Genomic DNA, 25,517 nt, shown 5'->3' on the forward strand with positions numbered 1-25,517 from the left:
TTCTACCAAAAATTCCCAATTTTTACAGTATAGCTAAACCACTTTACTAAGTATCCTTTAGAATGATGTTTTATACAGTTATAAAAACCAGTAAATATTTATAACCCTACAAATAAACGGTTATTCTAACTAGACATAAAAATATTATTGACATGACTTTAAATGTTAATTTAATATTAGTAATCTTATTAATGTTTTTGCTTACATATAAACTTGTAAAATCAATACTTTAACCTAGCATTGCTATCCTTAACTTATATAAATATTTTGGCAATATTCTAACTTATAAAAACCAACTTGTGTTCCTGTATAGCTCTGTAAAACCTTTATACGACTAATATAAACTCAAAACTTCATTCTATTCTAGTTTTATTAACTTACACGTGTTTGTTGATGATTATGACGCAATAATGTCATGAAACCTGCTTTTTTGGATTCTTTTCTTTGCTGAATTTCCAGAAATTCTGACTCACAATTACGAAATCGAAATTTCGAAATATTTACAGAAACTTGTATCGGTATATTACAACGTCCTTTGTTGCTAAATTATGACGTCACAATAAGTTGACTCGCACGCATGAAAAACGCGATTGTGTGAAATCACGTGACTTACACGTTTCCTGATTGCGCGAGCTCACTTCCTGCACTGTGACGTCACAGACGCAATCAAATTTGCTCAAGCGTTAAATTCGAACTTTAGTTTTTATTGTGACGTCATAAAAACCCTATTGTTAACTAAATAAGGCTGTTGAAATTTGTTTTGCATTTTCCTATTTAAAAAATAAAACAAATTTTTATTTAAATTTTTATTTTATTGTGACGTCATATTTGATGACGTAGTTAATCAGCATCTGGTGAGAACGTAACGAGTCGTTTCTTTCATTAGAACGCTTTGGTTGTCACAGAAGTAATATCTACAAAACAATTATAAAGTCACAAGTTTGTTTTATGATAGTGACGTCAAAATTAAAACAAGCAAAAAAAAAATTTTAACGATTATGACGTCATAAAAATAATAACTAGTGACGTCACTTACACTTCTTGTCCGTCGTTCATCCATATTTTGACGTGGTCGATCGTCATGTATTGAGTGTAGAGCGTGTACTCGAGTTGGTCCCATAAGAACTTGACGTAGTAAAAGTTGGCGGGGATTTCGGTGAAATGTCCCGCGTACGAATAAATATTTCCCGGTCTCAAGTCGTACTCTTGGTCCTCGCTGGAAATTAAGAAAAAAAACATTTTTTAGGAAACTTTAAAGTTAAATTAAGACTGTAGTATTTCTGTGAATGTAAATATAGGGTTTTGTTACAATAAATGGGTTAAAAGTCGCTAGATTTAAAATTTTATTTTGCTTTAAGTATTATTTTTATTCACAAAAATTGTTTTATTATTTTTTTAGAATTTTTAAGGTTTTATTAAGATTTTAATTTTTTCTTTATATATAAACATAGGGTTCTATTTAAGCTAAAACTTTACATTAAACTTATAAAAATTTATTTTATATTTTTATAATTTTAAAGTTAACCCTTAAATGTTTTTTATTTTTCCAAAAAAGAAGGACATAACATAAAAAAAACTGATGACGTTAAAATAAATTATGTTCTATTTATTTGTTTTATAATTTAATCACTTTTTTCTCAAAAGAAAAAGGTTTAGTTTATTTGTGAGCTAAGGTAAAGAATGTATTACTTACATACTTACATATAGAGATCGTATTATATTTCAGGGGCAAATTAAACTTAAAAATATTGCCAAAAATGAAAATAAAAAAAAATTTTTTTTAAATATTTTATAATTTAAATATTTTTTGACATCGAAATTTTGTAAGTTTTTTTGTAATTCTGTGATTTAATCGCTTAGATAATATTTTAAAAAATTTCACTAAAATTAAAATATTTCTTGTTTGGATTAATTTTTATCTTCAGTAAAGGTTTTATATTTTTAAAAGAAGTCTACGATTTAAATTAAATTTAATACAGTGATTTATTTAAAAAAAAACATTTAAAAAATATAAGTTTCTATATATTATTAACATGACTTTATTTTTGTTTAATTTTATGTAAACAAAATTGTTTTTGTTATTGCATATTGGGTCGCTTGTTTGCAAACAATTGCTTAATATTGTTCGGATATTGTTATTATAACAATGGTTTATTGTCGGCCTCAATACTTGACTATGACGTCATAGGATGTGGTTGTTATTTGATTTATTTGTTTCGGATATTTTTGCTAAATATTAAAACTAATAAATTTAAAGTATTTTTATATAAAATTAAAAATCGTTTTTATTGTTATTTAAATGTTTTATAAACCGAAAAAAATTAATAAAGTTAAAATTTTATTAATTAAATGAAAAAGGTGGGTAAGTAAAATTTCCTAAGGGGGTTAAAAGGGGCGTAAGTGTGTTGCAGAAAAATAATAAAATCTAATTTAACAAAAAAAGTTAAAAAATATTTATCCCAAATAATTTAAAACTCACTCAAACAAGGGAACGAGTTCGGTCGATTGTTCGTTGTCTCCATACAATGCCAAATACAAAACTCCCTTTATTCCATCACTTTGTATCCCCAACTGCACATCAACGTACGTCATCGTTACTATGGAAACAAGGTTGTGACGTCCTTATTACCACGTGGTTTTATTATTACGTCATACCAGCAATTTATTGTTTAAAGCGGAGATATTATAACTAGGCCATGTTTTAAGTGACGTCACTGTAATTACGTGATAGAGACGTCATTTTTAACGACGTGTGTGTAGTGACGTCAATATAAGCCCACAATGCGACCCAAATTTGCAACAAAATTATCTAAAAGTCAGAATACAGCTATTTTTGTTATGACGTCACAATAATACACACAATAAAGTTTATCTGAGTCGGGAATTGAACCCGAGATATACTTACAGCAATAAGGGCTGAAAGTCGAGGTTTTGAGATAGTAGTTGACTTGGCCAGAGTTGGCGATGATATCCTTCGTAAAAATGCTCTGGTAACCCATGGATGAACAAACCTGGTTGAAAAAAAGATTTATTAAATTTGGTGATTTTATGAACTTATTTATCCTCGATGTGGGAAAGTCAAATGCAAGACTTAAACATAAAGTAACATCAGTTACTCCGACCCAGTTTCGAGTTGCCTTTGGCAGTTTTGGATTTTATGGATTATAATTGCCCGATAATTATACTGCTGATTAAGTGCTGGCTCAGCAGGAGTTCATACGGTTTATAGCGCCTTACTCAAGGGCGCTACAGCATGAGATCACTGAAGATTAAACCCAGGATCTCATGTAGTGTAGAAAGTGTTCTGACCATTACACCACGCTGCCGGTTGTTTTTTAATTGTTTTAAACAATTAAAAACTCAAGCTTTTATATCGCCCCTATTAAGAACCTACCCCATTTGGACATTGGTTACAATCTCCATCCAAATAAGCTTGGTAACTGGTACAAGGGTTGCTTGAAAATCCACAATTTGACCGAATCGACTCGACGAAGAAACCAGTCGCTCGCATATGATTGCACGCGACAAAGTTTCGGGAACCTTCCACTATTCCATCGATTCCGACAATCGTAGATAACGCGTTCTAGAATATAAAGTTTGTTACATTTTTGATAAAAATTTACCTGTTGTTAAAATTTTAAGAAGATTTCTGTTCCTTTTTTTTTTTTTTTAAATTTTGTTAAAAATTTGTAAAAAAAAATTACATCCGGGATATTTATTTTATTACATCCGGGATATTTACCCCACAACATCCGGGGTATTTACCTGATCACATCCGGGTTGTTCTTTTCCATTGTTTGGCCAGAAATCGATATGTCCGCTAATCTGATTGGTCCCCATCCCCAAGTTCTTTATTTTATCTGCGTCACTGTGTATGACGTCAACAAAGGGGGCGTCGGAGGCATCCAATCGAACCACGGTCGGGGTTCCTTCGAAGTAGGGTCCGGCGGGGTCCAGCCCTTAAATCAGGAATCAATATTTTTAAAAAACAACATTTTCTGTCGAACTAATTAATTGTTATTTTCTTAAATCTAATGTTGAAGAAATGGGAAATAAATGACGAAAATGTAAGAATGAAAAATGAAGGAATGGAAAATGAAAGAACCGAAAAATGGAAGAATGGAAAATAAAGAAATGGAAAATGTAGGAATGGAAAATAAAGGAATTAATATGGAGGAATTAAAAAATGAGAAAAATACAAAATAAATGGATCGGAAAATGAGGAAACTGGAAAATAAAGAAATTAAAATAAAGGGACTGAAAAATAAAGAAACTGCAAAAAAAAAAATTGGAAAATAAAGAAATATAAATAGAGAAACTGGAAAATGAAAATAGTTGAAAAAAAGGCGAATGCAAGAAATAGAGAATTAAAGAATCAAAAAAAAAAAGAAACAGAAAGACAAAGAAATGCATAATTATGAAATTAAAAAATGGAGGGACCTGACATTTATAAAAACTAGAAAACGGCGAAACTTAAAAATAAAGAAAGCAAAAAAGGAGAGACGGAATTTTAAAAGAAAACAGAAATCACATAAAGTGGTAAAACCCAACCTTAACAGGTTTAATAATTTAACAACAAAATAATATAAAATAAATCCTATTACCAATAATGTAAGTAGCATTAAAATGACAACAACACAAGTTAAACTCAAGTAGAAACAAACAAACCAGTAATTCTCTCCACTGGATACCTGTAGTTAATATAACTGCATGCGTGCGCACCTAGAGAGTGTCCAATACAATAATTTTCTCCCACGCTCTGTTAAAGAAAAACTAATATTAAAATTTTTGTTGCAAATGTATTATTTTTAAACTGTGAAAATTAAATAAATTAAAGGCTTATTAAGATTTTTTTTCGTATTTTGAAACTGCTTTGTAAAAATATTTCTAATCTAAATTATGAATTTAATACATTTTTCTTTTTCTTTTATTTAACTAGGCGATAGCTCGCTATATGGTTGGCATTTTAATTGTTGTGATATCGTGACAATTCTTAACTAATATTTGCCCATGATAATTTACCTGTGCACCACAAACTACAGTTTTTTTATTTTGTAGATTTATACAGTGGACTTATACATTTAGTCTACTAAGCTTCATCATATATAGATATTTAATTGTTATATTAAACACCATTTTTTTTGTATATATCTTTATCCTCGATGTGGAATGCGCGACCTAAACATAGGTATTATAGGTTATAATTGTCCGATAATTAAGCTGCTAATTAGGTGATGGCTCAGCGGAGTTTATACCGTTAATAGCGCCTTACTTAAGGGCGCCACAGCATGAGACCAGTGGGGATTGTACCCACAGCCTCATGTGTGGTGTAGCAAGTGTTCTTACCACTACACCACGCTGCCGGTAAATTGTTATATTAAACACCATTTATTCTACAAGACATAAAAATATTCACCAAAAATGAACCAAGAGCAATTTCCTCCATGAAATATCCGATCTCAGCAGCTACAACTTGAATATTCGTTGCACTTCTTGCATAATTAACATCAAGTGAACCAGCGAACCAACCAACTCTTATTACGTTGCAATCCTCCAACTAAATTAAATTTACAAAACCCGTCAGATCGCGCTAGAGAGTTGTTATTTATTTACTTGGAGGCATTTTTGGGTTCAATAGTTTGGTATACCGACCATGGCAGCGAATTGCAAGCCAAAAGTTCTTAGGTTTGAACTGCACCAATGCCACACTATTCGTCCTTGAGCCCTACGTTTATAGATAGCTCAAACACATCAAAAGGTTTCGGGTTCGAGCCGCACCAATGCCACACTATTCACCCTGGAGCCCGGTGTTTATGAATAGCTTAAACACGTCACAACAGCACACCCTTACCCAATAAAAATAACAATACCTATCCCCATAAGATTATATGGAATAAAGCGACGGTTTTTAACTGGTATTAGGCAATTTCGGGCCCAAGGATCTTAGGTTCGAGTCGCACTAACGCCCTTTTTAATAGTTTATAAAACGTTATCCAGAGATAACTTGAAAATTTAAGCTTGTACAGCTTTCAACCTAGAGTTATTCAATTAATTTAACATCGTCTTTCTCACACTATAAACTCACGATTAAAAATTCGTCGGAGATGTAGTTCATCCAGTTGACGTCACCATTTTGTACATAACCGTGAATTATCCATTTCGTATTCTTCGTTGGATCGAAGCTCGTTTGACTGCGTTAAAACTTTATTTTAATGCATTATTATGACGTCATAAACAATTTCACAGTGACGTTACACTTAAACAACTATGACGTCACTAAACAACAACCTATAGAGGTTTAATTATAGCGTCACTCTTAAATAACTATGACGTCACTTTTAGAACAAGTTGTAGGCGTTTAACTACGACGTTATATTTCAACAATTATGACGTCACTTACTGTAACAATTTGTTGGCATCTGTGTTGTAAACTTCAACATCGAGCTGATATCTGGTGTCAAGATAAAATCTTGTTTTGATCGTGGATGGGTGCTCTGGGACGTACTCTAGTGGTCTCTCCGGGGTGCCACCCCATGGGTAATCACTGGTGAAACAACCCAGGTTCGGGTAGCAGATATCAGCTTCTTTTGCAGCTGTAATAAAGTTGGGATTTCTTGATTATTTGTTTATAATTTTAAAGTAAAAAGTTTTTATATTTTAGTAATGTTGTGGCGTGTTTAAGCTATCTGTTAATGCCGGGCTCAAGGGCAAAAAATGTGGCACTAGTGCGATTCGAACCCGAAACCTTTTGGTGTGTTTGAAGTGTCTGTAAACGCCGGGCTTAAAGGCAAAAAGTGTGGCATTGGTGCGGCTCGAACCCGAAACCTTTTGGAGTGTTTGAGCTGTCTGTAAACACCGGGCTCAAGAGCAAATAGTGTGGCATTGGTGCGGCTTAAACCCGAAACCTTTTTGTGTCTTTAAGCTATCTGTAAACGCCGGGCTTAAAGGAAAAAAGTGTGGCATTGGTGCGGTTTGAACCCAAAACCTTTTTGTGTCTTTAAGCTATCTGTAAACGCCGGGCTTAAAGGAAAAAAGTGTGGCATTGGTGCGGTTTGAACCCAAAACCTTTTGGTGTGTTTAAACTATCTGTAAACACCAAGTTTAAGGGTGAATAGTGTGGCATAGATGCGGCTCGAACCCGAAATCTCTTTGTGCTGGTATTTGTCTATAACACATTTTTAAACTAAACTGGGGTTACTCAAACAAAACAACTAAATACAGCAGTGAAGCAGTTCGGAGTGACGTCACTAGGGGTTTTTAACGTCACAATATAAATATAAACAAACATTCTTACCATTACAAGTTAAAGCAAAGACAGAAAACAAAATGATTTGAAATTTCATTTTGAAATTTTAATTTGAATCTGCGAAAAAACAATTAAAATTTAATTATTGTTTGAATTTTATTTAGTTTTTTTTTTTTTCTTTAACTTTTTTTTGTATATATCTTTATCCTCGATGTGGGAAAGTCGAATGCGCGACTTAAACATAAAGTAACATCAGCTACCCCGACCCAGTCTCGAGTTGCCAGTGGCAGTTTGGGATATTATAGATTATAATTGCTCGATAATTAAGCTGCTGATCAAATGCTGGCTCAGCAGGAGTTCATACCGTTTATAGCGCCTTACTCAAAGGCGCTACGGCATGAGATCAGTGGGATTTGAACTCACGACCTCATAGTGGTGTAGCAAGTGTTCTTACCACTACACTACACTGCTTGTGGTAATATCACAGGCAACCATTCGTTAACTATCATTTTTTAAATTTTAAACAGTGTTTTAACTTATAAATCAACTACACAAAAAAAAATATTTTTTAAATTTTTATTATTTTAACATTCTTTTTTTTAATCAGCTTTTAATTATTCGCTATTTAACTGTACATTTTTCTAAATTTTAACTTTTTAAATTTTATCTTAGCTTACACATTATATTAATATTAAATTTAAAGTCTTAGAAGTTAGGCTCAACAGCTGATCATTTTCACATGACTATAATTAACTTAAAATAAACAATGTCTACAATTATGATAAAACAATTGACCTTTATTAGGGTAAAGGTTATTGAAGTTCATATTTAGTTTAAGAATTTTTAAATATATATTTTTTTCACTTTTCAATTTTTTTTCAATTTTTTATTTTATTTATTTAGTTTTTTTTAGTAGACCCAAGTTAACCGGCAGCGTGGTGTAATGGTAAGAACACTTGCTACACCACACACGAGGTCGTGGGTTCAATCCCCACTGATCTCATGCTGTAGCGCCCTTGAGTAAGGCGCTATAAACTCCTGCTGAGCCAGCACTTAATCAGCTGCATAATTACCGTGCAATTATAATCTATAATATCCCAAACTGCCACAGACAACTCGAGACTGGGTCGGAGTAACTGATGTTACTCTATGTTTAAGTCGCGCATTCGACTTTTCCACATGGAGGATAAACATATATACAAAAAAAAACAAAAAAAACTGGTCAACAATTTAATAAAACATTTTTTCGAAAATAAGGTTTAAAACATTCTTGAGTTTACTTCAATTTAAAAAAGCTTTAATTAAAAATAACTTGAATTGATGACGTCACATTCTAGTAATTCTGCTTAGTCACGTGATCTTGTTTCACGTGGTTCTATAAATATTATTGTCTGTCAAGTGATAACCGCTACTATTTGCTCATTATGACGTCATATTTGAGTTCCAAGACCGCAATATTTGCCCTCGCCTTCTGTCAACTCGGACACAATGCACAATTGTGACGTCATATAATAAATAGCTTTGATGTCACCAAAAATATGTTTTTATAATCCCGGATATAAGAACTTCTGTTTTTAAAATTTTTTTTTTTAATTTAAATTGAAATTTGTTTTTTCGATTTTTTTTCTGGATCAAATAAGTTTAGATTTAAGTTATATAAAGTTTACTTCAATGGAATTATAAATAATTTATTTTTCTGTCAAATTTACAACTTTTTATTTGTTAAATATCAATTAAATGCAATTAATTAAACAACAAATCAGTAAATATTGTTTAAAATATTTTTTTAATTGTTTTTAATTTTTGCAATTTATTAATTTTTTTTAATTTTTGCAGTTTTTAAGTTAAAAAACAGGAAATTGCGTAATTTGGTAACACCATTTCAAACGGAAGTTTTTGTTGACTAAAGGTTTTCTGTTATGACATCATAAATGGGTGTTTGTTTGCTGAAAAACTCTTTATTTCTGACGTCATTTTTGTTTGTTTGCTACCAGCAATATTTTAATTTATTTCTTCATTTAATAGCTGATTATTACGTCATAGCATTGTATAAAAAATTATTTAATTATTATTAACTAAAAATCATTAAAATATTTTTTTAATTTTTATTAAAAATATTTTTTAAAACTTTAAAATAAACTTTTTAAACAAGATGATTATGAGCAAATAATGAACAATGAAAACTTATTGTTCGGTAACAGAAGGTTTATTAAATAAGAAGGCGGGCAATTGTTTTGTTCGAAATTTTCGGATTTCAAATTTATTTAAAATTCAATTGAAATTTAATTCAAAGAAAATTTAAATTAAAAGAAGTTTAAAAAGTTGAAGATTTAGAATTAGAAACTTGAAACGAAGTGATTTGAAGTTATAGATTTTATTTTCAAAATAAAAAATTGGTTTAATTTAGAAAGAATTAGAAAAATCGAGTTTTTAAAGTTATTTAACAAAAACTTTTAAGATAAAATTAAATAATTTGAAGTTATCCTAATTTGATAATTTTGTAATTGATTTTTTTAAATTTTAACTCTTTTTATAATTAATTATCATTTTAATTGTTTTTCAGATTGTTTATAAAAATATTTTAAAAATCAAATTGTTACGTCACAAAGATGTATTGTTTTGTGTGCGAATCCCGCCACGAACACACTGACGTCAGCGTTTGTACAAGTTGCGCAAAGGTCTTGTGCGCAGACTGTCGTGCTCAACACGATCAAGTTTTCGGTTTTGCTGAAAATCACCACAAAGTTGCGGACGTTTGTGGTTTGCTCAAGTTTTTTCGGGATCCAAGTTTAAAGGAAAAGAAACAATGCAAGAACAATCATGGTAAGTTTATGACGTCATAATTGTAACTATGGTGACATAGTTACGTCACAAATATAGGCATTTAAAGTTGATGACGTCGTATTGGTAGTGCAGTGACATGAATACGTCATAAATGTAACTTCGATAAATTGAGGACGACATAATTGTAACTTGGTTTAGTTTGTTTCAACATAATTGTAATAATGATTAATTGATGACGTCATAGTTGTAGCCATGGTTAAAAGTCATTATTGTGGTTGCATTTTCTGTGAAGTCATTTGTATTTTTAATAAATATTTTAACTATGATGTCACAATACAGACGCCGTGGCGGAATATTTGTGCGAGAGTTGTGACGAACTGAGTTGTGTCACGTGCTTACACCGCCACCATCGGCAGCACAGAGCCAGGAAGTTGGAAAACTTTGCTCCCCAGATTAAATCCGCGCTCAACGGTTGCAACGACATGCTACAAGCTAAAGGTAAGTATGGCGTCACTTGTGTTATTGTACACGTTTGTTGTGACGTCACAAATGTTGTGATGTAATTGATCATGTTTATGATGTCATAGGTTCGACTTTTCTACTGTTTTATTACTTTGGTGGTCGATTAAGACGTAGTGAAAAATGCGGTTGTGACGTCACTATTAAAAGCTTTGTTGGCATTTTCTTTTGCTATGACGTCACAATATAATTACTTCTTTATGTTGCAGGAAGTCAATTCAACGAACTGATCGAGAATTTAAAAAAACAAGAACTCAGTTTGGAGGATGAGATGAAACGTCACGATGACGTCATTAAAAAGACGTCTAAAGAGTTACTGTTTCGGGTAAGTCCCCATAAATTACCCAACAAATATTTTTTTTTAAATCGAAATTTTTTTTCAGATCGCAGTCGCTTTAAGAAAACAAGAAACGTCATTCAGAAAAATTGTTACGTCACAGTACACGACTAAGCTGCAACAGGTCAGAGGTCAAATTGACACGACCCGATCGTTCGTGGAGGTTTCGACACTGGCGCTAGATGTCGTAAGAGAGCTGAGCAACGAGATTCCTCTACAGAAAGATTTATTTACAAACCTCGGACTTATTAACAAGTATGACGTAATAATAACATTTTTTTGAATTTATGACGTCATTTTTTTATGTGTTGCAATTTTTGTTTAGGTTGGATACAAGTTACGTCATCGGTTCCCACGACAACCAAAAACAAATTCAAAAACCTTTCTTTCAGCGCCCGTCAGACCATGACGTTGACGTCATCCTTCAACAACTTTTTAAACTGGAACTTGAAACTGATGACGTCATAGAGAAAAGTAATTGTTCTTTTTTAATTAAAAAAAACGTTTTTTTTAATTTTTTTATTTTTAATTAGGTGTTAATCAATTAGTTAACAAAAATCAAACTATGACGTCGCCTGTCCATCAACCTCAACCTGTCAATCAAAATATCACTTCCAGAAAATCACCGGAAAAATTTTTGCATCAGAAAAAATTACGTCACGATCGAAATAATGACGTAGACAGTGACGTCAGCGTCGGTGAAACTGACGAAGAATTTGGAGAATTTAGGATCCAGGGAGTTTTAAACGAGGTATGACGTCACAATAAAAAAAACAATAAGTTAGTTGATGACGTAATAATTATGTGTTTAGGTGACACAGACACGTCATAATCAAAGTTACAAACCGATCTACAACAAACAAACTAGAAGAAAAAACAATAAAAATTTACCAGAGAATTTTTTGAGACAACAAAAACAAAATGAATTGTTACGTCACAATAACGAAGAAACGCTGCGGAACAATGGGGAGCAACTACGTCATAATGGATTACGTCGAACATCGGTTTATGATCTTTCAAAACCAAGAAAACAAATTTTTTCACCAGAGGTAAAAAGTATGACGTAAAAGAACATTATTATGATGTCATTACATATATAAAGTACTACGTTAATGTCGTAGCCATATAATATGACGTCATAATCTTGCTTTAGTTAAATTCTTCGACACCATCGACATCGAGATCTTCTTCGGACGCTAGTTCGACAAACTCTGTCAAGTGGAACGTCATCGACAACAACCGCACGTGGGCGAAAGAGAGCTCTGGTAAAATATTAAGGTTTAAATATTTGTTTGGTACCTAAGTGTAATATAACAGCCATGGCATTACTGCGAGGTTTCGGGTTCGAGTCGCACCAACAATTAGCCGAGAGGTTTCGGGTTCGAGTCGCACCAATGCCACACTATTTGTCTTTGATTCCGGATTTTACAGATAGCTTAAACACACGAAAAAGTTTCGGGTTCGAGCCTCACCAATGCCACACTATTTGCCCTTAAGCCTGGTGTTTAGTGATGGCTTAAACACACCAAAAGGTTTCGGGTTCGAGCCGCACCAATGCCACACTATTTGCCCTTAAGCCCAGCTTTTACAGATAGCTTAAACACACCAAAAGGTTTCGGGTTCGAGTCGCACCAATGCCACACTATTTGCCCTTAAGCCCAGCTTTTACAGATAGCTTAAACACACCAAAAGGTTTCGGGTTCGAGTCGCACCAATGCCACACTATTCGCCCTTGAGCCTGGTGTTTACAGATAGCTTAAACACACCAAAAGGTTTCGGGTTCGAGCCGCACCAATGCCACACTATTTGCCCTTAAGCCCAGCTTTTACAGATAGCTTAAACACACCAAAAGGTTTCGGGTTCGAGTCGCACCAATGCCACACTATTTGCCCTTAAGCCCAGCTTTTACAGATAGCTTAAACACACCAAAAGGTTTCGGGTTCGAGTCGCACCAATGCCACACTATTCGCCCTTGAGCCTGGTGTTTACAGATAGCTTAAACACACCAAAAGGTTTTGGGTTCAAGCCGCACCATTGCTACACTATTTGCGCTTGAGCCTGGCGTTTACTGATAGCTTAATCACACTAAAAGGTTTTGGGTTTGAGCCGCACCAATGTCACACTATTTGCCCTTAAATCCTGCTTTTACTGATAGCTTAATAACACCAGAAGGTTTTGGGTTCGAGTCGCTCCAATGACACACTATTTGCCCTTGAGCCCGGCGTTTACGGATAGCTTAAACACACCAAAAGGTTTCGGGTTCGAGCTGCACTAATGCCACACTATTCGCCCATGAGCCTGGTGTTTACAGATAGCTTAAACACACCAAAAGGTTTCGGGTTCGAGCCGCACCAATGCCACACTATTCACCTTTGAGCCCGGCGTTTACAGATAGCTTAAACACATCAAAAGGTTTTGGGTTTGAGTCGCACCAATACCACACTATTTGCCCTTGAGCCTGGTGTTTACTGATAGCTTAAACACACCAAAAGGTTTCGGGTTCAAGCCACACCAATGCCACACTATTTGCCCTTGAGCCCGGCGTTTACAGATAGCTTAAACACACCAAAAGGTTTCGGGTTCAAGTCGCACCAATGCCACACCATTTGCCCTTGAGCCTGGCGTTTACAAATAGCTTAAACAGACGTCACAACATCTCAAGATGTTGCAGAAAAATTTTTTTTTATGTAAATTTCATGCATCGAATGCATCACTAATAATGTCATAATAATTACAGTTAAATCGCCATCTTATTCTGACGTCAACAAAGAGAGACAATCAGGATTGAAATCAAGCAGTGTTGGAAATATATCTGTTTGTGAAAAGGTAAAATTTTTATTAAAAAAATTTAAATTTAATTTAAGATTTATTTTTTATTTTTTCTATTTTCTAATTTTTTTATTTTATTTTTAGATTATTTTTATTTTTTTTATTTTTTAATATTTTTTATTTTATTTTTAGTTTATTTTTTTTAAGTTATTTTCTTTTATTTTTAGTTTATTTTATTTTTTTATGTTTTAAACAAAGGATTCTCACTCAAACCAAACTCAGAACAAAATAAATCACAAAAACTTTGAATCGAACCCGAATTATTGGTCCAACCTAAACCTCATTCCCCAAAACCAAATCAAACTCAGAAAATCGACTCCTGCGCCATCTACCGGTTTAAGATCGGTGTCTTGGGTTTCACCTAGCGGCGACAACCCTGTTAAACAAACCACTGAGTGGCGCCCTTTGCGACCCGACGAACACGATTTTTATTTGAACCCGCACAAAAAAAATTCAAAGTCGAGGTCAAAGGTTAAAATAAGGTCACATCACGGGAAATATCCCCACCTGAAAGCTACACCATTGTAAAAAATCACAAATTTTCATGTGACGTCATCATTTATTGTATGACGTCACTATTGCTTACGTCTACGCAGAAATTTTACGATTATTTTACTACAGCGACGACATTGTTGTTAAGACAGAAACCTGTAGATCCGAAAATATGACGTCATCTTTAATTATTTGACGTCATCGGTTTTAAAATTAAAAGCACAAACTTTTTAAATCAAATTTAAAAGAATCAGTATTAAACAAATTAGCAATTAGCACTGTGGTAGTCTTAATTAGATAATTAAAAATCATTTCTTTTTAGAAATTTAAAACTTTAGATATTTGTTATTTAAATAAATACGACAACAGGCTTTGAATTAAGTCTAGAATAAATAAAATATAATTTATCTATTGTAAAAAAAAAAACAATATTCTGTAGTTATTTTATGAACATATTTGCTTAAACTTAGCTTCGATTTTGATTGTAATTATTTTGGGAATATAGTTGTGTTATTTTTGATAACGACACCTAAAAGCTGAAATAAAATTTTGAAAATTTAAAATTATTTAATTCTAGGGCGGTTCTGGGTGAATTAAAATTATCAAATTATATTTGGTTAAAATTTAAAAATTTTGCTCTTTGATGTTTTGAAAACCGGTAAAAATAATTGGTTGTGACGTCATAATTTGTTTTGTGACCAAACGGAGACCGCCAGAATAACAATTCGAGTTTCGAATTTCGCTTAAAACGATTAAGTTAAATACCTGCTTTGAGTTTCGTTAATTTAAAAAGATTTGATTTCAAGTTTTAGGTTCAAAGATGTAACTTTATATACGGGTCACGTGACTAAATTACTGTTTTCTCAGCACGTGTTAAATATTTTTCAATATTTTCTTAAAACTATTTTTTATTTTAAGGTCGCTATACTTGTTTTGTTAGTTTTTAATCAAATTTTATTTTATTTTTACATTTTATTTGATTTAATTACTTTTAAAACGTGTTACTATCACAGTTACGTAACAATTAACATTATCAAAACAAACAATATCGTCTTTTTAGTCCGGTAGTGTGTTATACTTGTTATGCTGTTGGACTGCGAGCCGGAAGGTTTCAGGTTCAAGTCGCACCAATGCCACACTATTTGCTCTTAAGCCAGGTGTTTACGGTTAGCTTAAACACACCAAAAGGTTTTGGGTTCGAGCCGCACCAATGCCACATTATTCGACCTTGAGCCCTGCGTTTACAGATAGCTTAAACACACCAAAAGGTTTCGGGTTCGAGCCGCACCAATGCCACATTATTCGACCTTGAGGCCGGCGTTTACAGATAGCTTTAACACACCAAAAGGTTTCGGGTTCGAGCCGCACCAATGCCACATTATTTGCCCTTGAGCCCGGCGTTTATAGCTTAAAACAAGTTACAACAGCACATACTTTTCAACAAAAATACGAAATCTATTGTTTTAAATTAATATAAAGTTAATCAGGAAAAAAAAACATAAAAAAATAAAATATATATTTTTTATCTTAAGTTTAAATTTGTAAAAAAATTTATAATTAAAAGTTACTAAAATCTAATAATACAAAGAAAATTAAAAATATTTTTGCGCTTTTTATGACGTCACAGAATAATATTATGACGCTACAGAGAGCGCATGCGCAAAAGCGCGCATGAAAATTTAATGTGCGAGTGTTGGTAGGTTATACTTTCACAGACTATCACGTGTTTGTTAGCAAACAATAGAAGCCATTATGTCGTAATAAAGATTTTGTTTTAAACAATTCACATATTATTATTTAATGCGATTGTAAATTATTTTGAGTTTTCTAAATTTTGTTTTAAATAATTAAAAAAAATAAAAGTACAAAAATTTAACTAAATTTAAAAATGTTTTAGATTTAATGCAATTATATTACGAAAAAAAACATTTAAAATCTTGATTATAAAATATTAATATTTAGTGTAAAACATTTTTTTTATTGTTTATACAACAAAGAATAACAAACCGATAAAAATATTTCATTGTTATTCTATTATTAAAAATTAAAATTAATATTTTTTAACGATTTAATTATAAAAGGTTAAATAAATAACAATTTAGGTTTTTATTTAAATTTTTTTGCATTAATTGAAGAAAATATAATTAACAAACATTTGAATAGTGGAAAAAAGTTGCAAAGTCGAATTTATATTTTAAAACTTTTAAATTATTCAATATTTATACATAAATAAAATTTAGTTTTTAATTTACAATTTTAAGATATTTTTTTGATTTTAACAAATGTTTTTTTTATATTTTGCAAAAATTAAATTTTAAAACATAAATGCCTAAAAAATTATTGCAATCTATATATGAATAGTAAACAAAAAAAAAACATGAAAATTATTGTTGTTATTACATAAAATTATTATTTAAGATAAAAATGTAAACAAAATAAATAAACGAGTAAAAAATAAACAGACCCTAAATTCGACCTCGAATATTTAGTTTCATTTTTGTTGGAATTAAAAATCTCGAATTTCAAAATCCACCGATTTTTGATTCTCAAATCCGGGCTAAAATTTCGCGACCCAAAATCGAATTTCAGTTTTCCGAAAATCGAGTCGCGAAAAAGGCCCCGCGCGACTCTGACGTAACAGACACATCGCGAAATTGGCAGATATACGATACCGTGCTACATCGCGTTATTTCGATTTTGAATCGGACAAATTATTAGCTTATTATTTGAGGCGACAAGGACAAGGGTAAAGTTACAAATTTGTGCAAATTTTTTTATAATTTTGAGCAGAGAAGTTTCTACAAAAATTATTAGTTGGTAATATTAAATCTAATTTAAAAAGTTTTTAATTAAAAACAAATTTGAAAGTTTAGAATAGAAATTGTTTAGTTTTTAAGGAATTTTAGACTGAAATAAAATTCTAGAAAGTTTTAAAAAAGGTTTAAGTTAAAAAAGAATTTATTTAAAGTAGAATTATATTATGACGTTATAAATAGTTTAAGTTAATTCGCTTCAACATTATTATTTAGACGAAAACTTTAAATTAGTTTTAAATTAGAAAATTATTTTATTACGTCACAATAAATATAATCTATTACGTCACAAACAAATGGCGACGACGGCCGCTGTAAGCTCCTCCCATATTCCTTCGAAGATCGAAACTACGTCACGAACCCCGTCTACGTCATCACTCTCACCTACGTCATGTGGGGCCGGGGGAATCACCGCCGGGGAAAAACCCTGGTTTGTGAAACGCGAACCCACAGAGCCCCAATATCATCATAGTAACGACCCCTATCGACCCCCGTTAACGGACAACAATCGATTCCATAGTTACGTCACAAGTGGTGAGTTTGACCCATATTCGAAAAGGGCTGGGTATGGATTCGAACCCGGGACGTTCGGATATCAGCAAACAAGGGAATTCAACCAACAACACCGACTCCACAGCTTCTATCAAAGTAAATAAAAGTTTTGTTATTTTAACTATTTTGTTGTCCTAAAGCTTTTTGTTTCCATATCCTTCCATAATTTTATTGGGTAAGGGTGTGCGGTTTGGGACGTGTTTAAGCTATCCGTGAACGCCGGGCTTTAGGGCGAATAGTGTAGCAATGGTGCGGCTCGAACCCGAAACCTTTTGGCTTGTAGTCCGACGCCATGACCGGTTCACCACACTATCAGACTTCGTTCTAAAGCTTTATATTTGTAAATTTATCTGCGACAAAATATTTTTAAGAATGATCGTTTATTAATGCAGAGCAAACTTGAAAAATAAAAAAAAAACATTTACCAAACTTTTTGTAAACTTTTTGATTTTAAATTTTACAATTTTTAATATTTTAGATCCAAGTGTTTCCGGTTCGATTCCCGGTTACCCCCAACTTCCAACAATCTCATACAACCACACAATCCCGCCATCTAATGGCCATACACACGTCATCAGTGACGTAGACAAACGGCGGTATGATGTTATGGATAATATGCAAGCTAATGATGATTTATACGCTGGTGCTGACGTCATGAGTGACGTCAGTGCTCGATCTGATGACGCGCAAGACCAAAATGGCGTCGGTGTCGACGAGCCCGGGACGGAAGATAATATCGGCGGGGGAAAAGGGAAAAAATCCCGCAAGCCGAGAACGATTTACACGAGCTTTCAACTTCAGCAGTTGGTTCGGAGGTTTCAGAGGACCCAGTATTTGGCGCTTCCTGAACGAGCAGAGTTGGCTGCGTCATTGGGGGTAACACAAACGCAGGTGAGAGCTTGGGTTCGATTCCCGCTTGTAGCAATTTTTAAAACCTAAAATTGGGCTAGAAAATATAAATATTTAGTTTAAGGAAAAAAGTTTTATATTATTAATTAATCAATTAAACAAAAAATAAATATTTTGAATCGTATTTTGTTTTAACTACAAAAAAGAGTTAAAAATTTTGTTTTAAATTAAACAAAATTTACGTTTTTGGTCGAAAATTAAGTTGAAAATGATTTTTAAACTTGTTGTAACCAAATGATAATAGTTTTATAAGTTGGAAAAAACAAATTTTTGTAATGTTTTTTAACGCAAATTAAGTTTAAAACTTGTTTATCGGAACAGACGTATTCTGCGTTTTCTAAAAAATGGCGACTTTGTATAAAAATCGCAAAAAAAGAATTATAAAAACAATTTTTAAAAAATTACTTTATATGTTGTCAAATACTTTAAATAAGTTATTTTTTTACTTTCAAAGTTCAAAAAAACTGTTGTAAAAATTTTTTTCAACAAAAGTAAAAATAAACAAAAATAAATTTTACTTGCCCAAACTTGTAAATATAAAACTTATAATTTGCCATATTCCAACTTATTGTTACGTCATATTGCTTCTATTGTTAGGTGATGTCACGATGTAATCCGCTATAAATCCCCATATGAATGAAATGTCTAATTATCCAACAATTTCCAGATTTTTATCGCTTGTATTAAACCCTTCGCACCTGTAGAAATATTCTTATAAAAAGTTTTTCATTTTCTGTAAAATTTTGTTTTAAAATTTTTAAAAACTTTTTAAAAATACTCAAAAATTTTATCGCCCGAAAGATTTTTATTTAAAAATCTTTTTTTTGCTTGAAAATAACTTTTAAAAATATAGTTGACTAAAAACTAAGATAAAAAAATTACAATTGTAAGTTATACTGACTTATATTTTAATATTTTTCGCTTTTTAAGTAAATTTCTCATTCTTAATTTATCAACTTACGCATAAAACTTAAATTTTGAGTAATATCAACATTTTTCACAAGTTTTTATGTTTTTTTGTCTAAAATAAGCGCGAAAGTTAACAACATTTTTAAACACATCAAAGATGGTATATAATACTTATTTAAAAACTTAATAAATATTCACTATATTTTAAATATTTTAAGTCAGTATTTCGAATTTTATGCTGAATATATATTCTCCTAACTTTTAATTTTTTTTTCTAATAAACAAAAAATTGAAAACATTTTTTAAACACAAAAAAAACTATTTTTAATATATTTATTCTAAAACTTATTTGCGATATTCTAAAAATTTAAGTCAATATTTTAAATTTTACGCTAAAACTTTAAAACTACGAGTTAAAACCTGACATCTAAACACCAGAATGTCATAATGTTAACCTTTTATAAAACCTAATCAATAATTTTCATGTATAGAAGACTATTACAAGTAAGTAGCAGCAATTTTTCTATTAAGACGATTTCGCCAAAATTACCCCATTTTACATAATCAATATAAAGTGGATTTAATAAAAAATATCGAAAATAAAAAAAAATAAAAGAATTTGAAATTTGGAAAATTTAGAAATAATTTAAAAAATTTTTTTTTAATATTTGGTTACAAATCGAATCGTTTAATGTTTATTAAAATAATTTTGAAGACATTTTTTATTCTATTACGTCATAATGTAAAACAATTTAGATAATCGTTTAATATCGAGAGTGGATTAATTTTAATGGGGATGATATCGAGATAAAAATTGCGCAAAATGCATCGGACGAAATTGGCGACTGTTTTTCTTGATGAATAATTCAAAACGCGAGGTCACGTGACCTTGGAAGCTTGTTTTATTAACTTTTACTTTGTGGTCACGTGACTTATAACCCGGTTTTAATTAATTTTAAGCGATGGAATCAAAATTAAAATTTAAGTTTTTATAAAAAAAATTTAAAAAACAGATTAAAAATAAAACTTCAAAAAATAAGAATTTGTAAATTAAGTTTTAGAGACAAAATGTCTAAAATAAATACAACAACATTTGTTAATTATTATTAATTATTTTTTTCTAATTAAATTTAAATTTTAGTTTTCATTAAAAAATTCAAAAATAGTCGAAATTAAAAGTCGTAAAAAAACAGAACTTTTTGAATTCAATATTAATGACAAAATAACTAAAATAAAAACAACAAGATTTGTTTAATTATTATTTAATTAATTTTTTAATTAAAATTATCTTTCCAGGTTAAAATCTGGTTCCAGAATCGTCGATCGAAATACAAGAAATTATTAAAACAACAACTTCTACATAAACACTCAACCAGCGGTGGCGACCTCATCATGGGATTTCCCCCTTTTGCCACGTCACACAACGGCGATATGACGTCACCAATTACGTCATCAATCAACGGGGAAAGTTACCAGCAGTGGAACGACGTGGAAGGGTACCAGCAACAAATAAATCCCCTGAACGGATACCACCATCACCAAGAGGCCATGACGTCATCGAGTGTTGGTAATGACGTCATAGGGATAGCAAACGACCAAACGCGATGGAATAACTCGAACTACGGTGACGTAACCAACGCCTACGTTACGCCCCACTTACCCCATCTTACCGCGGGTCATGACCCCAACGACCATATCCAACAACCCTTGACCCACATGGGTAGTGACGTCATCAACCAAAGGAACAATATTACGTCAGGATTAACAAGAGAAGGGCCTCGACATTGGGCCAACAGATAGAAATTTTAGATTAAAATTTGGAAATGTTTAATTCATTGCTTACGTCATAATTAAATCCATTATTACAAACCAATTGTGACATCATTAATACATACTATTTGTGACGTCATTATTACCAAACAAAGTTAATTTTTGGTACGAGAAGAAATTCGGTTTCAAAATCATTAAGGAGAAGAAATGTCGATATTTTGTTATTTTAATGACGTCATAATCTCTATATCGCAATCTTGGTGACGTCATGTATCGTTATCGCGCTTTAAAATGTTTCGCTTTTCAATAAAATCGCCCGAAATAAAAATTTGTGAAATTATTTGGTCGCGTGTTGGTGAATTACTTGAAATTGATTTTAATTTGGGGAAAAAAGTGAAAAAATGTTGAAAATTGTTGAAATTTATGTAATTACTTGTTTTTAGCCGCTTTCAAGCGCCCTAGGGTCGAATAATTATGTGTTTAAGTCAAATGTTAGAGTTTAATATAAAGTTGTGATGTCATAATTGTATCAAACAAACGTCCATTGTTATAACTTTGATGTTTTGGCTATTGTTATTATAACAATGTTTGATTCACAATTGGTAATATAAAAAAATGTAAATAATTTTGATTTTAAAATAGTAAAGATTAATTTTAATAATGAGAATTAATTGTTAAAACTATTATATAAATATAAATATGTATTTTAGTTGATTAATTTTGTTTTTAGTTGTCCTTTTTTAAGCATTTATGGGTATATATTTAGTTAGTTTAAATTTTTTTAAATTATTAAATTAAAATTTGTTGATATTTTGAAAAGATAAATAAATTATCAAAAAGTTTTAAGATATTTTGTAGAATTTTGAAAAAAAACTTAAATTGTTGACCTAAAACGGTAAAAAGAATTTTAAAAGTATTTTTTTTTGTTTTTTTTTATTCTCAACAAAATTTTGAAAATGTTCAAAAATATTAAAAAAAAAATTGTCGCAAAACCAACAAAAATTTAATAAATTCAAATATTTTTTCCGTGACTTCCTGAACCCAGCTGTTCACAAATCAAGATTAATCCTCGATTCACTAAATTACGGGTTTATTTCCAACACTCATTTTAATAACGTGCAAATTACAGTGTTGCTCCGCAGCGCGTAACCCTCCGCCGCCCCGCTATTGTCACCGTGACGTCACAATCATTTGTCGTGTTTCGGAATAAGGGGCTGAGATTTGAGGTCACGTGATTGGTTGGCACGCGATGTCAAGGTCAGGGGAATCTTGGAAAATATTTGTCAAAATTTTTTTATTTTATTTTTATTTTTTTTTTGATTTAAGTTAAATTTTAATTACTTAAAAAAAAGATTATAAGATTATATGTTATATAACATTGGTTTTAAACACTTGATACTTTAGTTTTTATATGTTCTATTTTTAGATTTCGTAACTTTAAAATTAGATAACTTATGTTTTATTAGAAACGGCATTAAATCAAGTTTTTAAAAAACTTTTTTGCGTTTTTACTTTTTGTTGATGTTATAATAACAGTACTGTGGTTTAACTTTAGTACTTTGGTGTTCTATAAACGGTGCTTTTAACTGTAACGGCATTAACTCAGTTTTTAAAAAGTTTTTGGCATTATTAATAATTTTTTGTGTTATAATAACAGTACTTTGGTTTAATTTAGTACTTTTGGTGTTCTATAAACGGTGCTTTTAACTATAAATATAAAACTTAGGTTTATTTTACTAGAAACGGCAATAACTCAGTTTTTAAATAGTATCTGGCAATTTTTCGATATTCTAATTAAGTCTGATGATTAAATATTTAACCGTTATGTTAATTAGACTACTGTACTTGCTACATATCTGTTTGTTTTCTTTATTCTGACAACATTTTTGAACTAGTTGTTTAGTTTATTTAAAACAATTTTATATAAAATTACATTTCAACATAAGCACAAGAATCTTGAATTTTAACCAAGCGAACTAATTTGAAATAGTTGTGAAAACCACAAAAAAAACACAAGTACAAAAATTAATTTAAAAAAAAATTGTAATTTTTAATGTTATGCGTAACAGTGTATGTGTAAAAAAAACTTTTGGCAAATATTTCATGAAAATAAAACAATAAACGGTGATGATTGTGCTATAAATAATCCAACAAATGTGACAAAACAATAAGAAAACACAATAAGGCAAAAATTAATCAAAAAACACAAAAAAAATCACCAAAAATTTTGTTTAAAACATCCAAAATTCTCGTTCGGATTTTGTTCAATTTCGGAAGAGATTGGTTCCGGTAAATAATTATTATTGTCTGTTACATCGCCGCTAGATGGCACTGTGGTGTCAAATTGCTGCATTTGGTATCGTGTGACGTCATTAAAGTCGTGTGGTGACGTCATACGAGAGTAATTTTCTTGGTTTTGGGCAAGATTTCGTTGATCTAAAAAAAATTATATTTAAATTTTTGTAATTGTTTTAAATTTTTTTTTATTTAATTTAAATATAATTTACCTTGGTAATTTGCATATTGTTGGTAACCGGGATAACCGACTTGATTAAATGAGGGAATTCCCCCCTCTATTGTTTGTGGATAATGAGCTGGATTGTTGAATTGTTGACGTCTGTAAATAAATAAAAATTCAATAAAAAATTAGAATCGGGGATAAAAATGTTTTATAAGCTCGGGTACGAAGTTAACTTACCCATCTTCAAACCCGCAGTGCATCTTTGCTGGATGCCATGCTCGAGTATCTTCGTCTCTGGGTCGCTTCGTTCCAGTCATCTCGGCCCCCTCATGCTCATACTCGGGGGCCTGGTTGTCGATCAAATTTTGAACTCCAATTTCGTCGAGGTCTTTGACTACCCCGGATTTAATTAATTTCTTGATTTTTGAGCGACGATTTTGAAACCAAACTTTGACCTTGAATAAAGGTTATTCAAATTAATTTCATATTCAAATAAAAAAATTGAAAATTTACCCAAAAAAATAAACCTAAATACACTCATTATCTAAATCCAGCATTTTTTCACTACAAAAAAATGATTTTAATTTTACCCTCAACAGGATTCGAACTCGAGGCTTACCTGAGTTTGCGTTAGACCAAGATTGGCAGCCAGTCTTGCACGTTCAGGCAGCGCTAAATATTGCATATTCTTAAAATAATTATGCAGCTCCTGAAGTTGGTAGTTCGAATACACGGTCCGGGGGTTTCTTTTCTTTTTTTCTTTTCTTTGTTTATCTTCGATTTCCTCGCCGCTAGCTGGCGATATTTCGTCGTTGCTAAGCGGCGATGTTGCGTTGTCAGGGAGGTAAATATGGGATACCTGCAAGTCCGCGGATGAGGCTGGCGAGAGACTACAGTCAGCTGATATCGGCGATGACGTCATTTTCGGTTGTTCTATTTGTTCTAAAATTAAATTATGACGTCACAGCGGTTTGAATCGATATTAACTACAATAAAATGACGTCATTAGGTTGTGACGTTATTAAAACATGACGTCACGATTGTTGAAGTTTAACTTACCTTGAAACATTGTTGGAGGATGAATATTTTCGGTTTCGTTTTGAATTTCGGAAATTTCTGGAAGTAGTTCCGAAACTTCTAAAAAAATTAAAAATTAAATTTTTGTTTTTTTAATTTTTGAATTTTGTTCATTATTCGGATTCTTACCTTTATCTGCTTCTGTATTGGCAGAATCTTCCTTCAATTGTTCCGTGTTTGTGACGTCATAACTGCCTTGCACTTCTTCGATCTTAAAAGTTTCACCTTCAGGGGTGGTTGGGGGTGTATCGGGGGTGGTTTCCTCAATTTCCCCTAAATTCTGATTCTCTAGTTCAAAGTTTTGTAACTTTGTTTGATAATTTAACATTGAGTTGTGGTGGGCATTCGGATAGAACTCTTGCTCCCTCTGTGGCCACTGTTTTGCGCTCTCGTTCCCGCATGGTGGCGGTGTAAGCATATGAGGATAAGCATTGTTGTTGTTAAATTGAGTTTGAATAAAATTTGCTTGACCGTAAGTATAAGGAAAATGTGAGTAATTATAAACATTCGAGTTAGGGATGTAACTCGAGTATGTGGCATGTGCCACCGAATTCGTCGTGGCGTGCCTTTCCGTGATGTCATTCTCAGTCAATCCTGTGACGTCACTTTCATTAACAGGGTTGTTATCACGTGGTATGACGTCATGAAAGTAGGATTCGTGATTGTAGGCTGATTGCGTCATCAACTTCGACATATTTGATCTTAATTTATAATTCTAGAATTCTAAAAAAATTGGAAAATTTACTAATTTAATATTTTCATTTATTTCAACATGAATTAATTAATATTTTTGGGCAATTTGAATCAATTTAAATAATC

The 25,517-nt window shown here is 31.6% G+C and overlaps 3 protein-coding genes across 3 annotated transcripts; 1 reads left to right on the forward strand and 2 right to left on the reverse strand.

Moving 5' to 3' along the window:
• Nucleotides 1-844: 844 nt before the first annotated feature.
• Nucleotides 845-7,343, reverse strand: LOC145741146 (pancreatic triacylglycerol lipase-like). The gene is made up of 11 exons (XM_082558674.1): nucleotides 7,295-7,343; nucleotides 6,401-6,593; nucleotides 6,086-6,191; nucleotides 5,417-5,557; nucleotides 4,669-4,759; nucleotides 3,766-3,959; nucleotides 3,395-3,583; nucleotides 2,906-3,011; nucleotides 2,480-2,597; nucleotides 1,037-1,216; nucleotides 845-914 (listed from the first exon to the last, which is right to left on the reverse strand). The coding sequence occupies exons 1-11, from the start codon at nucleotides 7,341-7,343 to the stop codon at nucleotides 845-847; spliced, it is 1,437 nt and encodes a 478-aa protein (XP_082414800.1).
• Nucleotides 7,344-17,316: 9,973 nt separating this feature from the next.
• On the forward strand, nucleotides 17,317-21,190 carry LOC145741153 (uncharacterized). The gene is made up of 3 exons (XM_082558680.1): nucleotides 17,317-17,668; nucleotides 18,051-18,463; nucleotides 20,687-21,190. Exons 1-3 carry the CDS (start codon nucleotides 17,317-17,319, stop codon nucleotides 21,188-21,190), a joined length of 1,269 nt encoding a protein of 422 aa, XP_082414806.1.
• Nucleotides 21,191-23,230: 2,040 nt separating this feature from the next.
• On the reverse strand, nucleotides 23,231-25,389 carry LOC145743094 (uncharacterized). Its single transcript, XM_082560978.1, has 6 exons — nucleotides 24,828-25,389; nucleotides 24,681-24,758; nucleotides 24,241-24,563; nucleotides 23,859-24,076; nucleotides 23,668-23,777; nucleotides 23,231-23,596 (listed from the first exon to the last, which is right to left on the reverse strand). The coding sequence occupies exons 1-6, from the start codon at nucleotides 25,378-25,380 to the stop codon at nucleotides 23,376-23,378; spliced, it is 1,503 nt and encodes a 500-aa protein (XP_082417104.1). The 5' UTR covers nucleotides 25,381-25,389; the 3' UTR covers nucleotides 23,231-23,375.
• Between the last annotated feature and the right edge of the window lie 128 nt (nucleotides 25,390-25,517).

Source organism: Corella eumyota, chromosome 2, assembly GCF_963082875.1.
Source record: "Corella eumyota chromosome 2, kaCorEumy4.1, whole genome shotgun sequence".
In the NCBI taxonomy this organism is placed as follows: domain Eukaryota; kingdom Metazoa; phylum Chordata; class Ascidiacea; order Phlebobranchia; family Corellidae; genus Corella; species Corella eumyota.

Excerpts from the sequence above, each read along its gene's own strand:
- LOC145741153 (XM_082558680.1), top strand. The coding sequence starts at position 17,317 with ATGGCGACGACGGCCGCTGTAAGCTCCTCCCATATTCCTTCGAAGATC. Across the intron at positions 17,669-18,050 it reads ACTCCACAGCTTCTATCAAA|ATCCAAGTGTTTCCGGTTCG; the intron begins GTAAATAAAAGT and ends TTAATATTTTAG. Across the intron at positions 18,464-20,686 it reads TGGGGGTAACACAAACGCAG|GTTAAAATCTGGTTCCAGAA; the intron begins GTGAGAGCTTGG and ends TTATCTTTCCAG.
- LOC145741146 (XM_082558674.1), bottom strand. The coding sequence starts at position 7,343 with ATGAAATTTCAAATCATTTTGTTTTCTGTCTTTGCTTTAACTTGTAAT. Across the intron at positions 6,594-7,294 it reads CTTTGCTTTAACTTGTAATG|CTGCAAAAGAAGCTGATATC; the intron begins GTAAGAATGTTT and ends ACTTTATTACAG. Across the intron at positions 915-1,036 it reads ATGAACGACGGACAAGAAGT|ATATTACTTCTGTGACAACC; the intron begins GTAAGTGACGTC and ends ATTGTTTTGTAG.
- LOC145743094 (XM_082560978.1), bottom strand. The coding sequence starts at position 25,380 with ATGACGCAATCAGCCTACAATCACGAATCCTACTTTCATGACGTCATA. Across the intron at positions 24,564-24,680 it reads TCCTCCAACAATGTTTCAAG|AACAAATAGAACAACCGAAA; the intron begins GTAAGTTAAACT and ends ATTTAATTTTAG. Across the intron at positions 23,778-23,858 it reads CACTGCGGGTTTGAAGATGG|ACGTCAACAATTCAACAATC; the intron begins GTAAGTTAACTT and ends ATTTATTTACAG.